The sequence below is a fragment of the Triticum aestivum genome, chromosome 5B (genome assembly GCF_018294505.1).
Source record: "Triticum aestivum cultivar Chinese Spring chromosome 5B, IWGSC CS RefSeq v2.1, whole genome shotgun sequence".
Classification (NCBI taxonomy): Eukaryota; Viridiplantae; Streptophyta; class Magnoliopsida; order Poales; family Poaceae; genus Triticum; species Triticum aestivum.
The window spans coordinates 674,810,338-674,827,873 of NC_057807.1; the positions used below are offsets into that span (position 1 = coordinate 674,810,338).

The following is a 17,536-nucleotide window of genomic DNA, read 5'->3' on the forward strand; positions in this document are numbered from 1 at the left end:
GTAAAAGTTTTTTCTTTATCACTTTCAGTTTGTCAACTGAATTGCTTGAGGACAAACAAAGGTTTAAGCTTGGGGGAGTTGATACGTCTCCAACGTATCTACTTTTCCAAACACTCTTGCCCTTGTTTTGGACGCTAACTTGCATGATTTGAATGGAACTAACCCGGACTGACGTTGTTTTCAGCAGAACTGCCATGGTGTTATTTTTCTGCAGAAATAGAAGTTCTCGGAATGACCTGAAAATCCACGGAGACATGTTTTGGAATTAATAAAAGAGATATTAGCAAAAGAATCAGCATCAGGCGGCCCACACCCCTGTCCACAAGGGTGCAGGGCGCGCCCCCCTACCTCGTGGCCCCCTGGGACTCCACCGACTTCAACCACAACTCCATATATTCACTTTCAGGGAGAAAAAACCCAAAGAGAATGATTCATCGCATTTTACGATACGGAGCCGCCGCCAAGCCCCAATCTTCATTGGGAGGGCTGATCTGGAGTCCATTCGGGGCTTCGGAGAGGGGAATCCGTCGCCATCGTCATCATCAACCATCCTCCATCACTAATTTCATGATGCTCGCCGCCGTGCGTGAGTAATCCCATCGTAGACTTGCTATACGGTGATGGGTTGGATGTGATTTACCATGTAATCGAGTTGGTTTTGTTGGGGTTTGATCCCTAGTATCCATTATGTTCTAAGATTGATGTTGTTATGACTTTGCCATGCTTAATGCTTGTCACTAGGGCCTGAGTGCCATGATTTCAGATCTGAACCTATTATGTTTTCATGAATATATGTGATTTCTTGATCCTATTCTGCAAGTCAATAGTCACCTACTATGTGTTATGATCGGGCAACCCCGAAGTGAAAATAATCGAACCACTCCCGGTGATGACCGTAGTTTGAGGAGTTCATGTATTTACTAAGTACTAATGCTTTGGTCCAGTACTCTATTAAAAGGAGGCCTTAATATCCCTTAGTTTCCAATGGGATCCCACTGCCACAGGAGGGTAGGACAAAAGATGTCATGCAAGTTCTTTTCCATAAGCACGTATGACTATATTCAGAATACATGCCTACATTACATTGATGAACTGGAGCTAGTTCTGTGTCACTCTATGTTAGAACTGTTGCATGAGGAATCGTATCCGACATAATTATCCATCACCGATCCATTGCCTACGAGCTTTTCACATATTGAACTTTGCTTAAGTTACTTCTTCATTGCCACTATTACGATTACTACAAAACTGATACTGTTACTTTTTCCACCGTTACCGTTACTTCCATACTACTTTACTACTAAATACTTTGCTGCAGATAAAAAGTCTTTCAGGTGTGGTTGAATTGACAACTCAACTGCTAATAATTGAGAATATTCTTTGGCTCCCATTGTGTCGAATTAATAAATTTGGGTTGAATACTCTACCCTCGAAAACGGTTGTGATCCCCTATACTTGTGGGTTATCAGGACCCCCTACCCCGAGGTCTACCGGTTTTGACACCGACACCATGCAGTTAAATGTGACGCAGATGTGGACAACCATATGTGTTGTGGGAGAGTATGCCACTATAAGGCGATAGCGCCTCATCTTCACTTGATGCGGTAAACATGAACAATGTTCATGATAACATTACTGAATACTTATTTGCCGCAAGAGGAGGGTAACTAACTTATGGGAGAGCAAGTGATGTCTTTCGGTATAGATGTGATTGACGATGCATGAACAAGCAATGCCTTTTGGCATAGATATGGGACATCAAGAGGTGTCTTTTGGTATAGATATGTGACTGGTGATGTATGCACAATTTAAGTCTCTTTGGTATATATGTGTGTTCAAGATGATGTATGAAGAACTACCATTATATTTGTACTTCCATTGGTCCACAATCATCACATTTTAATTACCTCCAACACACGCACAACAAATCAAAAATTAGCAAAACATGTCTAAAACAAATTATTACAATTACATTAGTACATAAACACATCTGAACATCCCACGGGTATCTCACACATTTTACTGGAAAGCCATGACTCATGCAGTTAGTTCACCAAACGATAGCACTGCTGACAACAACTTTCCCACAGCTCACATCCCACAACCCACAACAACTTTCCCACAACTCACAACCCAACCAAACTTACTAAGTATCAATTTTGTTAGTTGTACCCATTCACCCTCCTCTAGGTTAGACCGACTTCGGTACATGAGTGACAACAACCGGCCGTCGGCGGCGGTAGTGGTCCATATATCTCAATGTAATTGTCTATGCTCTTCATACACCAGGCACACAAATGACATCACACTATACCGTTAACACAAAACAAAAAGAAAGAAAGACAGAAAGCACACTTACTTATTCGGGCTATCCAAACCGAAGTGGATACCTTGCTTCATGTTGATAAGTGTGACGCGGATGAGGACTATAGTCCACATGTGGTGCGACGGATTGTACCACTGCAAGGCTATAGGGCTTCATCTTCACTTGATGTTCGTGATAACATTGTTGACTATTGGTTTGCCGCGAGAGGAGGGGTAACTATCTTATGGGAGAGCAAGTGATGTCTTTTGGTATAGATATGACTGACGATGCATTAACAAGTAATGTCTTTTGGTATAGATATGATACATCAAGATACGTCTTTTGGTGTAGATGCATGGATGGTGATGTATGGACAATTTAAGTATTTTGACATATATATGTGCTTAGGATGATGTATGAATCAATGTTATATTTGTAGTTCTATTGGTTTACTATCCTCACACTTTAATTACCTGCAACATATGTACAATAGCTGAAAAAAATAGTGAAACATGTATAAAAACGATTATCATCATTATATCAGTACATAAACACCGTCTCAACATCTCAAGGGTATTCCAGACATTTTACTCGAAAGCCACAGCTCAGACAACACTTTACTAAACGACAATACTGCCCACAACAGCTTTCTCACATCCCACATCAACTTTCCCACAGCTCGCCGCCGAACCAAACACCCTCTCAGCCTTGCATTCACTTTGATTACATAGAACCAACTGTCATTGACAAAGTTAGACCGGCTTCCATGTAGGAGTGACAACAACAATGCGCCTCAAGCGTTAGTGGTCCAGAGACCTTGATGTAATTTTTATTATGTTTATGGTGCTATGTACTTTCGATGCACAATCGCAATGTCTTGATTTTTTTTGAATATTTTATTCTCTTCGTAGACAGATGACATCACACTATAACGTTAACACAGACCAGAAAGAAAGAAAGAAAGAAAGAAAGAAAAACACGCTCACGTGCACCATCATCATCCATCCATGTGTTCTAAAACCTTCCCAAATCCTCCTAGACGGCCGGCCGGCCGAAAAGCCCCAGCAGACCAACCGCTCGACAAAGCACGCCGGCGGCGTGGCGTGGCGCCGATACATATACGGCCACCCCCCGGATTCCAGCCCCCATCTCCATTTCCCTCCACCCTTTTCCGTTTCCCTCCACGGCGCGCCCCTCTTCCCTCCCCATTTTCAGATCCAAAATCCAAATCTCCGCCCTTTATCTCTCCTCCCCCCTCCCTTCCCTCCGACCCACCACCACCTCATCCATTCCCCTCCTCCCTCCATCCCTCCCCCTTCCCGCCGCCGCCAACTCCTCCTCCAAACCCCTGCCGTTGGCCACCGATCGATCGAGCCAGTGCTCCGCTCTGCTCTGGTGGTTGGCAGTAGGATCCTCCCGGTAGCAGTGATCTGTGGCGGCGGAGCGGATCGGGCACCAAACCCCTAAACCCCCGATCCCCCGATCCGCGACGAGGAGCGGGTGGGGTGGCCGGAGCCGCGGATCGCCGGAGCTCGGAGGGGGTGCCTGTCGCAGATCTGCCGATCCTGGCGCCCGACATGAGCTCGTCGGTCGAGAAGGTGAGCTGATCCGATCCGGAGCGTGCTTTTGGCGCTCGATCTACCGCTCTAAAGTATGGATTTGGTGTTGATCTGACGTGTTTTGCCTCGATCTGTTCGCAGGGGAGCGGATCGCTGGATCCCGGCGAGCGCCCGGCCGCCGGCAGCCAGCCCAAGGCCTGCACCGCCTGCAACACCACCAAGACGCCGCTCTGGCGCGGCGGGCCCTCCGGACCCATGGTGAGTGCGGCAGATCCCTCCCGATCTGTTGTCTAACCCCTCTGTTCTTTCCCGATCTGTGATTCTTCGAGCTGATCTACGGCGGCTGATCTGTTTTTTCTCTCTTGCCTCGATCCAGTCGCTGTGCAACGCGTGCGGGATCCGGTACAGGAAGAAGCGGAGGGAGGCGATGGGCCTCGAGGACCCCCCCAAGAAGAGGCAGCCGGCGGCGGCCGCCGCGCCTGCGGCGGCGGCGGTGGCGTGCTCGGAGGCCGGCGGCGAGAGCGCGGATCCGGAGCAGCAGCAGCAGCCGCCGCAGCAGCAGCCCAAGAAGAAGACGACGACGACCAAGAGGGGTCGCGAGGTGGAGCTCCGCGTGGTGGGGTTCGGCAAGGAGGTGGTGCTGAAGCAGCGGCGGCGGATGCGGCGCAGGCCGCGGCTGGGCGAGGAGGAGAAGGCGGCCATCCTCCTGATGGCCCTCTCCTCCGGCGTCATCTACGGCTGATCCAGGCCGACCCAGCCCTACCTAGCTAGCAGCAGCAAGCGGAGAGAAGAGAAGAGAGATGAGAGGAGATCCAGAGTGTGAGTGATTTGCTCGCTTGCTGCTGCTTGTCTAGCAAGCAAGCATGCATGCAGGCAGAGATGTCGAGGCGTCTCTGCCCCCCCTTGTTCTTTCCTGGTAGTTTTTCCGGCTGATTAGTTCTTCAATAATGAATGAATGAACGATGATGCAGCTGCAGCAGCTGCTGTTCTTCGCGCCAGCTTAGCCTTGTTCTTTCTTCTTGCCTAGTAGCAGCTGTGATGTTACCCAAGTAGTAGTAGCAGTATCCTAGTAGTAGTAGCAGCAGTAGTAGTGTGTAACATTGCAGTGTAAGAATTGAGAGAGCTTTATGAATGATGAACCATCTTTGTGGCTCCAGATCTGTGCAATCTTGTCCCCTTTTCAGCTGAAATCTATCCCAGCTGATCTGCCTTGTTGAGCTGATGTGATGAATCTGAATCTTTGTGGCTCCAGATCTGTGCAAGCACTCTCCTTTTCACCTGAAAGGGTGCTTCATACCAGCTCCAGATCTGTGCAAGCGCCCGCCTTTTCTCTTCCCCGTGGGAGGAATCCCAGCTGAAATTCATCCCAGGTGATCGCCTTTGATGGATGTTTGATCTGATGTGATGGTGCACGAGCGGTGTTTCTGCCCGGGATCTGTTGTCGGCGGCCGCCCCAGATGAGTAGCATTCCATTCCGTTCCGGTGATAGTATTTTCCGGGTGGAAAAGCAAGCAGTGAGGTCGCCGTCCATGGTGGTTTCTCGAAAGGGAAAAGTCAGCACCCGGTCCTCTTTCTACACCCTCTGCTGCTGCACTCCACTGCACTGCTGATGCCTGTCACCAGCTAGCAGCTCGCTCGCTTGCTCACTCACTGACACTGGTAGGAGTGGGGTGGGGCGGAGGAATCCAACCCTATCTACTGGAGTAGTATCCCGATCTGTGACCTAGCGGGCCGCGGGGTGGGGGTGAAAGGCGGCATGGAATTTGCTTGTTCGGGATGGTGCAGAGCCCACGGGAATCCCGTGATGGCTCCCCTGCGTGCATCCCTCATCTTGCCCGCGCCGGAGCAGAAGTTGGTGCTACGATGGATCGTGGATGGATAATAATGTGACGGGTCTGGCTGCTGTGCTGTGGGCATCTTGTGATCCTGGCTGGTGGTTTGTTCCGTTTTGTTTGCGTCGTGCTCTCGTCCGGAAAAAGAAAATATCGTGGCTTTGCTTTGCTTGCTTGGATGGTGACAAGTCATTCGTTGGTTCCTTCGTGTGTTTTTGGGGGTGTATCATGTAGTGTACGGGTTTGTAATGGTTTGGACGGTCGCGTCGTACTTTGCGTATTACTAGTAGTGTCATGACTGCTACTAGTAGGAGTAGTAGTACCAGTTTTGGAATTGGGCCGGGAGCTGGGGAGTGGGGAACCGGGGATGGATGGATGGATGGATGCTCTGCGCTGTTGTGTCTGGGTTTTTTCTCCGGGGAGGTGTCGAGGGTTTGGGGAAGGAACGAGGTGAATAATAATAAAGGCGAGGGAGGCGTGGTGGGCGCATGAGTGTGTCGCCGTGGAACGGCGCGGTGGTGTGGCTCTGGCTGTGGCATGGGGAATGGGCGACGCCGGCCGTCGTGTCCACGGCCTTGGCCTTTTACCGCTGCCGATGCGCGCACGCAGCTACTACTACTCCGCGGCGCCCGTTCTCGTGCCCGCACCCTTTCTCCTCCTCTCATTCTTGGACTAGTTGAGCTGCTGCGGCTGCGGAGCCTCACGTTTTCTTCTTAAAAAAAACCCACTTTCCGATAATTCATCCTGGAGCCCGGGCTCATCTGCTCCCGCTCAGTATTTTTTTTTAAAAAAATACTAGAAAAATTCAAAAAATTCTAATTTTTGTTGTGGTGGTAGATAATTTGACGTGTGAGGTGCGCCCCAAAATTCAACTTATTTGGACATCTGAGCAGCTCTCGGCAAAAAAGACAAATCGGGTCAAAACAGTGCGTGAACAGTACATATTTTTACAGACCCTGATTTTGTCTTTTTGCCGAGAGCTGCTCAGATGCTCAAATGAGTTGATTTTTGGGGCGCACTTCACGCGTCAAATTATCTACCACTACAAAAAAAAAGTTGGAATTTTTTGAATTTTTCTAGTATTTTTTTTGAATTTTTTTCTAAGCATGGGTGCAGATGAGCCCGGAGCCAAAACTCCGCGTCCACTACTTTCTCCATTTCTAAATATAAAGTCTTTTTTTATTGATTTCAACACAAACTACATATGGATACTTTAGAGTGTACATTCACTCATTTCGCTCTGCATCTAGTCCTTTATTGGAATATCAAAAAGACTTAGTATATTTAGGAACGAAGGGAGTATTAATTAACTAATAATTTTTTTACAATCGTTCATTACATAATTTGCCACATAGGACGGTACACTTTTGCAAAGCACACCATTGGTCCTACTATCAAAACTAAACTTAGCAATCTCACGCGCCACCTCTATTTCCCTGCCTATCAATTTTGGTAATCTTGAGATCGTCAATAAAGTTTGAGGCGCTCAACGCTTAGTTTTTCAGATCCACAAGAGGAGATTTTTTTTTTTGGCCAAAAAAGATGCTACAAAGGAGCACTCAGTTTTCAAAATAATTGGTCTGTCAAGTGTAATGTCAATGTATAACCTGGTGAGGCACGCACGAAGTTCCGCTTCATCCACACAGGTACACGACCGAATAAAATCCCACTTACTTTGTTGCTTAAATCCACTTGCACAGGCGTTGGCTGACGTGAAGGCTTTTCAATAGATTTCCACAAAAATAACAGGCGTGGACAAAGATTCTTCCCCCTCCCCATTTCAAAAATCATAGAGGCGGTGCCTCATGATACCGGGAAGAGAGTAATGTGGATGTAGCACATGTCGCCTCTCTTCGGATATGTCCTCTCTCCAATGCCGATGAGGTTGAAGAACATGCTTGTGGCAGACATGCTTGATGCGGGTGCTCCTGTGTTGTTGCAGTGAAGTCGGAATCATCGGGTCTCGAGTGCGATGGAGGATGTGCAATGGGCCGTGATGTGCTCTGCTCTGTCAATGTTTAGTTGTAGGCATTTTTGTATGTCTTGTGGTGCTAGTGACCTAGCCTAGATAGGTGCAGTTCCCTCTTATTCAGGTTTCCTCCCGGTTTTCCAATAATAAACCAAGCAGTTCTCGTCGATGGCTACTTCTGAATGGAATCTTAGCAGGTTTTCTGCTTACTTAAAAAAAAAAACTTCTACACTGCCTGCACTCGCTGATTATAACTCTCTTTTTTGTACAGTTTAGACAAAAAATATGACTTTGTTTAGGGCTCATGTAGATGCTTGTCACATCTAAGTATGACATCAACGCTCTCATTTTATAACTAGCCCATCCCACCTCGTGCTTGTTTGTTTGTGTGTTTATCTTTGTTTCTTTAACGGCGACCCAATAGTAAATCACGAAGGCAGTCACACGCAACGCTCGCCGCAGCAGTATACCGGGAGGCAACGATTTAGGGGCAAACACGGCTCACTGCAAGAGATTATTACTTCCTCCGTTCCAAAATATTTGTCTTTTTAGTGATTTCAAATGGCTACCACATACAGATGTATATAGACATATTTTAGAGTGTAGATTCATTCATTTTGTTCCGTATGTAGTCACTTGTTAAAATCTTTAGAAAGACAAATATTTAGGAACGGAGGGAGTAGATCTCTGCTGCACTCGCACTTCGTGATGGGTCAGGCCACGTGCAAAAGTACCGCAAGTCACTGATCACAAGCCAAGCACGACCATCACTCCCATGCTATTGACATCGAGGGGCACATTCTACATCAGAGGTACCGGTAATTAACTCAATAGTTAAAAAGTACAAGTCTGAAGAATAGTAATAAAGCTAAAAATACTCAATTCAATTACAACCAACAATACCAAATTGATCCTACTGGATTACTGTATCCAAGAAGAAAGCTGCTGTACGAACACATACTTAACGCCATATTTGGATGTGCTGTAATTGACATGAACAAGAGCTATGTATTCTACCAGTTGCCGCTTAATTGACATGAACAAGAGGCCTCTTCCCTGCTGCAATTTTATCTATTTTGGGCAAAGCCCAATAGCAGTTTCAGAAATTCCTAATAAATCCTAAGACCCACGCAGCCCATTTATGCAAGGCAAGAGGTGGAACTAAAGTTTAGTCTCACATTGCTAGTTTAGAGGGAGTTGAACCTCTTTATAAGGGAGGTTCTTTCCCCACATGTATGAGGATGAGAACAAAAGGGACATCCACGCGCGCTCCTCCTCCGCCGCTCGCCTCGCCACGCCTCGGCACGATGCGCCGCAGATTGCGGGAATGAGCCGATGTCTAAATTTTTGCCACGCACGACGGGTATGCGAAAGGTCATGCGGGAGCTGAAATGTTTTTCTGTAGTGGACACTGAATCCGAACGGCTCGCCTCTTTGGCTGAAATCTGTTCGTTTCATCTCCCTCGTTCCCTTCAGCTCCCGGACCAGCCTCTCGCCTTCTTCAGTTGCGCCTATAAAACGGAGGTCGCTCCTCTCAAAGAGACGCACCAGAAGATCCTCTTCCTCTCGCCACAAAGTTCCTGAACACTGCGCTGCTGCTACGATCTTCCTCATCCCGACTTGCGGCGTGCACCGCAGGTCGGGACAGTAGGCCTCCGAAACTCCACCTCTTTGAGACCTGTACGGGAGAAGGGTGATAAGGTTTTTGGGGAGCGCTCAGCGCAACTATTGACTTCTTCGTCACGGACGCCCCGGACTCCAACGACTACTTCCCCGACGACAACTTCTTCCCCGACGCCGACAACCTCGTCGACGGCATGGCTGGCGAGGACATCACACCAAGACCGGTGCTTCTACTCCTGTTCCGTATGTTCTCATAATCTTTATGTTAGAGATTCTATCACAACTTCTTGCTCTAGTGTCTGTTCTAGATGTGTTCCATTCTAGTTCATATATGCAGATGCTATTTACCTTCTTTCTATCAGTTTGCATGAATTACTTTATCTCTGCTATATTAGTCATGCGTTCTCTAGTATTTCCGTTAATAAAATTATTTGGTAAATTGCTCATATTTCCAATAATCCAAAAACCTTATTATAGGCAATTTACCCTAAGTGGTTTTGCTGCTTCCATGAGACCTCCTATGTTTGAGGGTATCCACTATAAGAGGTGGCGCGTGAGAGCAGTCTTATGGTTTCAAACCATGAGTTGCTATGACGCCACTCTTGGCAAACCTGAAGGAGAGTATGATGCTCAACAGGCACAAGCTTTTCAGAAAATGGATACTGTGTTTAAGGTTGCTCTCTTGAGTGTTCTTGGTGAGAACATAGTTGATGCTTATGTGTCAATTAGTAATGGAAAAGATATGCGTGATGCACTCGAGGCCAAGTTTGGGGTCTCGGATGCTGGCACTGAGCTGTACATCATGGAGCAATTCTATGATTGCAGGATGACTGATGAGCGCTCCGTGGTTGAGCAAGCTCATGAGATACAGTCATTCGCTAGAGAACTTGAGCACTTCAATTGTATGCTACGGGACAAGTTTATTGCCAGAGGTATCATCACTAAGCTTCCTCCCATGTGGAGGAACTTTGCTACCTTACTGAAGCATAAGAGGCAAGAGTTTTCCGTTCTGGATCTCATTGGTACTCTTGATGTGGAAGAAAAGGCGAGAGCAAAGGACAACCGTGCTCGAGGTACTGAGGGAGGTTCTAGTGCCAATCTGGTACAGAAGAAAAACTTCCAGCCCCACAAGTTCAAGAACAAGGGCAAGTTTGATGGTAAAGCAAAGTTTGATGGGAAGAACAATGCTGTACATCAAACGAACTTCAAGAAGAAGAATGACAAGAAGAAATGTGTTTATCATGTGTGTGGAGATCCTGATCATTGGGCTCCTAGTTGCCCTAATCGCTATGACAAGCGTCATCTTGGGAAAGGTGGCAAGACCGCTAGTGTTGTCATTGGAGACACTGACATGAAGGATGCTGGGTATGGTATATTTCCCCAGTATTCTTTCAGTATGTCATTCTCCTGATTGGTTAATTGACACGGGTGCTAATGTGCATGTATGCGGTGATATTTCCATGTTTTCATCTTATCAGACTGCAGGGACTTCCACCGTGCTAATGGGCAATGGTTCAAGTGCTTCTATTCATGGTGTTGGCACGGTCAATCTGAAGTTTACTTCAGGGAAGATCGTGCGGCTGAAGAACGTGCATCATGTCCCCTCCGTCAATAAAAATCTTGTTAGCGGATCTCTTCTGTGTAGAGATGACTACAAGCTTGTCTTTGAGTCGAATAAATTTGTAATATCCAAGTATGGAACCTTTGTTGGTAAAGGCTATGAGTCAGGAGGCCTGTTTCGTTTATCCTTATGAGACGTTTGCAATAAAGTTGTTAATCATGTTTGCAACAATAGTGAATCAAATGTGTGGCATTCACGTCTCTGTCATGTTAACTTTGGTTGCATGTCGCGACTAGCAAAGTTAAACTTAATCCCTAGTTTCACCATTGTCAAGGGATCTAAGTGTCAAGTGTGTGTGCAAGCTAAGCAACCTCGTAAGTCTCATATGACTGCAGAAACGAGAAATCTTGCACCACTAGAGCTCATACATTCAGATCTATGTGAAATGAATGGTGTTTTGACAAAAGGTGGAAAGAAGTATTTTATGACGTTAATTGATGACTCCATTAGATACTGTCATGTGTATCTTCTGAAACCTAAGGATGAGGCTTTGAACTATTTCAAGATCTATAAAGCTGAAGCGAAAAACATACTTGATCGAAAGTTCAAGAGGCTTAGGTCTGATTGTGGTGGAGAGTATTTCTCAAATGAATTTGATTCCTTTTGTGCGGAACATGGTATAATCCACGAGAGAACACCTCCCTATTCACCTCAGTCAAATGGGGTGGCCGAAAGAAAGAACCATACTCTAACTGATATGGTTAATGCCATGTTAGACACATCGGGTCTCTCCAAGGCATGGTGGGGGGAGGCGATATTGACGGCATGTCATGTCCTAAACCGAGTTCCCACAAAGAACAAAGAGATAACTCCATACGAGGAATGGGCGAAGAAAAAGGTTAAAGCTCTCTTATCTACGAATATGGGGTTGTTTGGCGAAAGTCAATGTGCCAATTCCAAAGAAGCAGAAGCTTGGACCAAAGACTGTGGATTGTGTTTTCTTGGGATATACTTTTCATAACATTGGTTATAGATTTTTGGTTGTAAAATCTGAGGTACCTGACATGCATGTCGGTACGATCATGGAGTCGAATGATGCGACTTTCTTTGAAGATATCTTTCCCATTAAGGATATGTCTACCTCATCTAATCAGGAGATGCCTAGTTCATCGAATTAGGAACTAGTTACAATTATTGAACCTGCCATTTCGATGGAACACTTTGAAAATCCTGTGGAGGAGAACAATGAAGTTCCTACTAGGAGCAAGAGACAGAGGACTGCAAAGTCCTTTGGTGATGATTTTCTTGTGTATCTCATAGATGAGACTCCCAGTTCTATCTCAAAGGCCTATGCATCTGAAGATGCTGACTACTGGAAGGAAGCGGTCCGTGGTGAGATGGATTCCATCTTGGCAAATGAAACTTGGGAGATCGCTGATCGTCCTTATGGGTGCAAACCTATAGGGTTCAAATGGGTATTCAAAAAGAAATTTAGGCCTGATGGTACTATTGAGAAATACATGGCACGGCTCATGGCCAAGGGTTATACCCAAATGGAAGGTGAAGACTTCTTTGATACTTACTCACCTGTGTCTCAACTGACCACTATTCAAGTACTACTTTCTCTAGCGGCCTCACATGGTCTTCTCGTTCATCAAATGGATGTTAAGACTACTTTCCTAAATGGAGAGTTGGATGAGGAAATTTACATGGAACAACCAGATGGGTTTGTAGTAGATGGTCAGGAAGGAAAAGTGTGCAAGTTGCTAAAGTCTTTGTATGGACTTAAGCAAGCACCCAAGCAGTGGCATGAGAAGTTTGAGAGAACTTTAACAGCTGCAGGCTTTGTTGTAAATGAAGCTGATAAATGTGTGTACTATCGCCATGGTGGGGGCGAGGGAGTTATCCTTTGCTTGTATGTTGATGACATACTGATTTTCGGAACAAATCTGAATGTTATTAAGGAGGTGAAGGATTTCCTATCTCGTTGTTTTGAGATGAAGGATTTGGGAGTAGCTAATGTCATTCTAAACATCAAGTTGTTGAGAGACGATGATGGTGGGATTACATTGCTTCAATCTCACTATGTGGAAAAGATCTTGAGTCGCTTTGGTTATAGTGACTGCAAGCCCTCTCCAACACCATATGATGCCAGTGTGTTGCTTCGAAAGAATCAAAGGATTGCTAGAGATCAAGTGAAATATTCTCAAATTATTGGCTCGCTTATGTACTTAGCCAGTGCTACAAGACCTGACATCTCTTTTGCTGTTAGAAAACTGAGTCGGTTTGTCTCAAAACCAGGAGATGTGCATTGGAAAGCTCTAGAGAGAGTTTTGCATTATTTGAAAGGCACTGCTAATTATGGAATTCACTACACTGGGCACCCAAAGGTGCTTGAAGGGTATAGTGACTCAAACTGGATCTCAGATGCTGATGAGATAAAGGCCACGAGCGGATATGTATTCACTCATGGAGGTGGCGCTGTTTCTTGGAAGTCTTGCAAGCAGACCATCTTAACAAGTTCAACAATGGAAGCAGAACTCACATCACCAGATACAGCTACAGTTGAAGCAGATTGGCTTTGTTGGCTCTTGAATGGTTGCCGGTTATTGAGAAACCTGTACCGGGTATCCTTATGAACTGCGAAAATCAAACTGTGAAAGGATCGATATAGTTTACTAAAGGGAGGGGGGGGGGGGGGTGAATAGGCAACTAACAATTTTTAGTTTTTCTTCACCAAATTAAACTTTGCATCAAAGTAGGTGATGTCTACTACGCAACCTTCTTCTTGTAGACGTTGTTGGGCCTCCAAGTGCAGAGGTTTGTAGGACAGTAGCAAATTTCCCTCAAGTGGATGACCTAAGGTTTATCAATCCGTGGGAGGCGTAGGATGAAGATGGTCTCTCTCAAACAACCTTGCAACCAAATAACAAAGAGTCTCTTGTATCCCCAACACACCCAATACAATGGTAAATTGTATAGGTGCACTAGTTCGGCGAAGAGATGGTGATACAAGTGCAATATGGATGGTAGATATAGGTATTTGTAATTTGAAAATATAAAAACAGCAAGGTAACTAATGATAAAAGTAAGCATAAACGGTATTGCAATGGTAGGAAACAAGGCCTAGGGTTCATACTTTCACTAGTGCAAGTTCTCTCAACAATAATAACCTTCTTTGTATCATATAACTATCCCTCAACATGCAACGAAGAGTCACTCCAAAGCCACTAATAGCGGAGAACAAACGAAGAGATTATGGTAGGGTACGAAACCACCTCAAAGTTATCCTTTATGTTCTATCTATTCAAGAGTCCGTAGTAAAATAACATGAAGCTATTCTTTCCATTCAATCTATCATAGAGTTCATACTAGAATAACACCTTAAGACACAAATCAACCAAAACCCTAATGTCACCTAGATACTCCATTGTCACCTCAAGTATCCGTGGGCATGATTATATGATATGCATCACACAATCTCAGATTCATCTATTCAAGCAACACAAAGTACTTCAAAGAGTGCCCCAAAGTTTCTACCGGAGAGTCAAGACAAAAACGTGTGCCAACCCCTATGCATAGGTTCATGGGCAGAACCCGCAAGTTGATCACCAAAACATACATCAAGTGGATCACGTGATATCCCATTGTCACCACAGATAAGCACGGCAAGACATACATCAAGTGTTCTCAAATCCTTAAAGACTCAATCCGACAAGATAACTTCAAAGGGAAAACTCAATCCATTACAAGAGAGTAGAGGGGGAGAAACATCATAAGATCCAACTATAATAGCAAAGCTCACGATACATCAAGATCGTGCCATAGAGAGAACACAAGATAGAGAGAGATCAAACACATAGCTACTGGTACATACCCTCAGCTCCGAGGGTGAACTACTCCCTTCTCGTCATGGAGAGCGCCGGGATGATGAAGATGGCCACCGGTGAGGGATTCCCCCTCCAGCAGGGTGCCGGAACGGGCTCCTGAGAGGTTTTTGGTGGCTATAGAGGCTTGCGGCAGCGGAACTCCCGATCTATTGTTGTCTTCGATGTTTTTAGGGTATATGGGAATATATAGGCGAAAGAAGTCGGTCGGGGGAGCCTCGAGGGGCCCACGAGACAGGGGGGCGCGCCAAGTAGGAGCGGGGCGCCCCCCACCCTCGTGGCCACCTCGAAGCTTCCTTGACTTCAACTCCAAGTCTCCTGGATCACGTTCGTTCCAAAAATCACGCTCCCGAAGGTTTCATTCTGTTTGGACTCCGTTTAATATTCCTTTTCTTCGAAACACTGAAATAGGCAAGAAAACAACAATATGGGCTGGGCCTCCGGTTAACAGGTTAGTCCCAAAAATAAAATAAAAGTGTATAATAAAGCCCATAAACATCTAAAACAGGTAATATAATAGCATGAATGCTTCATAAATTATAGATACATTGGAGACGTATCAGTAGGTTGTCTAGATATGCAACTAGGTGAGCAACCGATATGATGCAACAACAACAAGCACACAAGCAAGCAAGTGATAGAACACAAAATAAGCTTGCAGAAGTAAAGGTGAGGGACAACGAAAAGTGGAGTCGATGGAGACGAGGATGTGTTACCGAAGTTCCTTCCCTTTGAGGGGAAGTACGTCTTTGTTGGAGCGGTGTGGAGGCACAATGCTCCCCAAGAAGCCACTAGGGCCACCATATTCTCCTCACGCCCTCACACAATGAGAGATGTCGTGATTCCACTATTGGTGCCCTTGGAGGCAGCGTCCGAACCTTTACAAACAATGTTGGGGCAATCTCCACAACTTAATTGGAGGCTCCCAACAACACCATGAAGCTTCACCACAATGGACTATGGCTTCATGGTGACCTCAACCGTCTAGGGTGCTCAATCACCCAAGAGTAACAAGATCCGCGAGGGATTAGAGGGAGGAATCAAATTTATCTTCATGGAAGTGTAGATCAAGGCCTTCTCAACCAATCCCTAGAGAATCAACAAGTTTGATTGGCTGGGGAGAGAGACCGGGCGAAAATGGAGCTTAGAGCAACAATGGAGCTTAGGGATGGAAGAGGTAGTCAACTCAGAGAAGAAGACTCCCCTTATATAGTGATAGGACAAATCCAACCGTTACCCACTTATCCAACCCGTGACATGCGGTACTACCGCAAGGGCCTGCGGTACTACCATGAGGCACTACAGTACTACTGCTTGCGCGACAGGAGCTAGACCAACCCTGTTGCATTGAAGCAAAGAACGGTAGAACTGCCGGAGCGGTACTACCGCTCACCCTTGCGGTACTACTTCAAGGCAGGGTTTGTGTGGGCTTGGAAGGCACGGATGAATAAAAATACATCTTTGGCTACTACCGCTGAGTTTCGATCTGTGCAAAAAATCCGACATGGTACTACCGCATCCAGGGAGCGGTACTACCGCATAGGGCGCGGATGTAAAAAATTACATTCGCCCCTTGAGGGAGTCCTGGATTAAGGGGTCCTCGGACAGCCGGACTATATACTTTGGCCGGACTATTGGACTATGAAGATACAAGATTGAAGACTTCGTCCCGTGTCCGGATGGGACTCTCCTTTGCATGGGAGGCAAGCTTGGCAATTCGAATATGTAGATCTCCTTCTCTGTAACCGACTCTGTGTAACCCTAGCCCCCTCCGGTGTCTATATAAACTGGAGGGTTTAGTCCGTAGGACAAGAACAATCAGAATCATAGGATAGCTTCTAGGGTTTAGCCTCTACGATCTCGTGGTAGATCAACTCTTGTAATACTCATATCATCAAGATCGATCAAGCAGGAAGTAGGGTATTACCTCCATCGAGAGGGCCCGAACCTGGGTAAACATCGTGTCCCCTGTCTCCTGTTACCATTAGCCTTAGACGCATAGTTCGGGACCCCCTACCCGGGATCCGCCGGTTTTGACACCGACATTGGTGCTTTCATTGAGAGTTCCACTGTGTCGTCGCGATAAGGCTTGATGGCTCCCTCAATCATCTTCAACAACGCAGTCCAGGGGCAGGTTTTCCTTCCCGGACAGATCTTCGTATTCGGCGACTTTGTACTGCGGGCCAACTCGCTTGGCCATCTGGAGCAGATCAATAGCTACGCCCCCGGCTATCTGATCAGGTTTGGAAGCTTAAACTATACTGCCGACATCCGCGGAGACTTGATCTTCAACGGATTCGAGTCTATGCCAGGTGCGCCAAACGGTCACGACGGGCATGACTTTGATCTGCCATCGGACAATATTCGGGAGATCGCGCCTGCGGCAGCGTCGGGAATTAATCCGGAGCAAATCATGCCTTCTGAGGATGGGTGGATGGACCCCGCCACGGAGGCCGCACACTCATCGGCGTTGGAGCCGAACACTGATCCCACCTCCTGTGAGGGTGGTGTCATCGGACCCTCGGACTCGTCTCCGGCTACAGGATCCGAACCGCGTACATCCGTGCCTATCGAATCTGATTGGGCACCTGTCATGGAGTTCACCGCCGCAGATATTTTCCAGCACTCGCCCTTGGGTGATGTGCTAAACTCTTTAAGGTCTCTTTCCTTGACGGGAGATTCTTGGCCGAACTATGTCCGGCTCGAATGGGAAGCGAACAATGAAGGAATTTGTTCCCCACCCACCACCCACTTCATAGCCACTGTCGATGACTTAACCGACACGCTCGATTTCGACTCC

At 46.4% G+C, this 17,536-nt stretch overlaps 1 protein-coding gene across 1 annotated transcript; it reads left to right on the plus strand.

Annotated features, from left to right (window-relative positions):
• Positions 1 to 3,453: 3,453 nt before the first annotated feature.
• LOC123114111 (GATA transcription factor 15) lies at positions 3,454 to 5,020 on the plus strand. The gene is made up of 3 exons (XM_044535478.1): positions 3,454 to 3,903; positions 4,006 to 4,122; positions 4,241 to 5,020. Exons 1-3 carry the CDS (start codon positions 3,883 to 3,885, stop codon positions 4,604 to 4,606), a joined length of 504 nt encoding a protein of 167 aa, XP_044391413.1. The 5' UTR covers positions 3,454 to 3,882; the 3' UTR covers positions 4,607 to 5,020.
• The last annotated feature ends 12,516 nt before the right edge of the window (positions 5,021 to 17,536 follow it).

Excerpts from the sequence above, each read along its gene's own strand:
- LOC123114111 (XM_044535478.1), top strand. The coding sequence starts at position 3,883 with ATGAGCTCGTCGGTCGAGAAG. Across the intron at positions 3,904-4,005 it reads TGAGCTCGTCGGTCGAGAAG|GGGAGCGGATCGCTGGATCC; the intron begins GTGAGCTGATCC and ends ATCTGTTCGCAG. Across the intron at positions 4,123-4,240 it reads GCGGGCCCTCCGGACCCATG|TCGCTGTGCAACGCGTGCGG; the intron begins GTGAGTGCGGCA and ends GCCTCGATCCAG.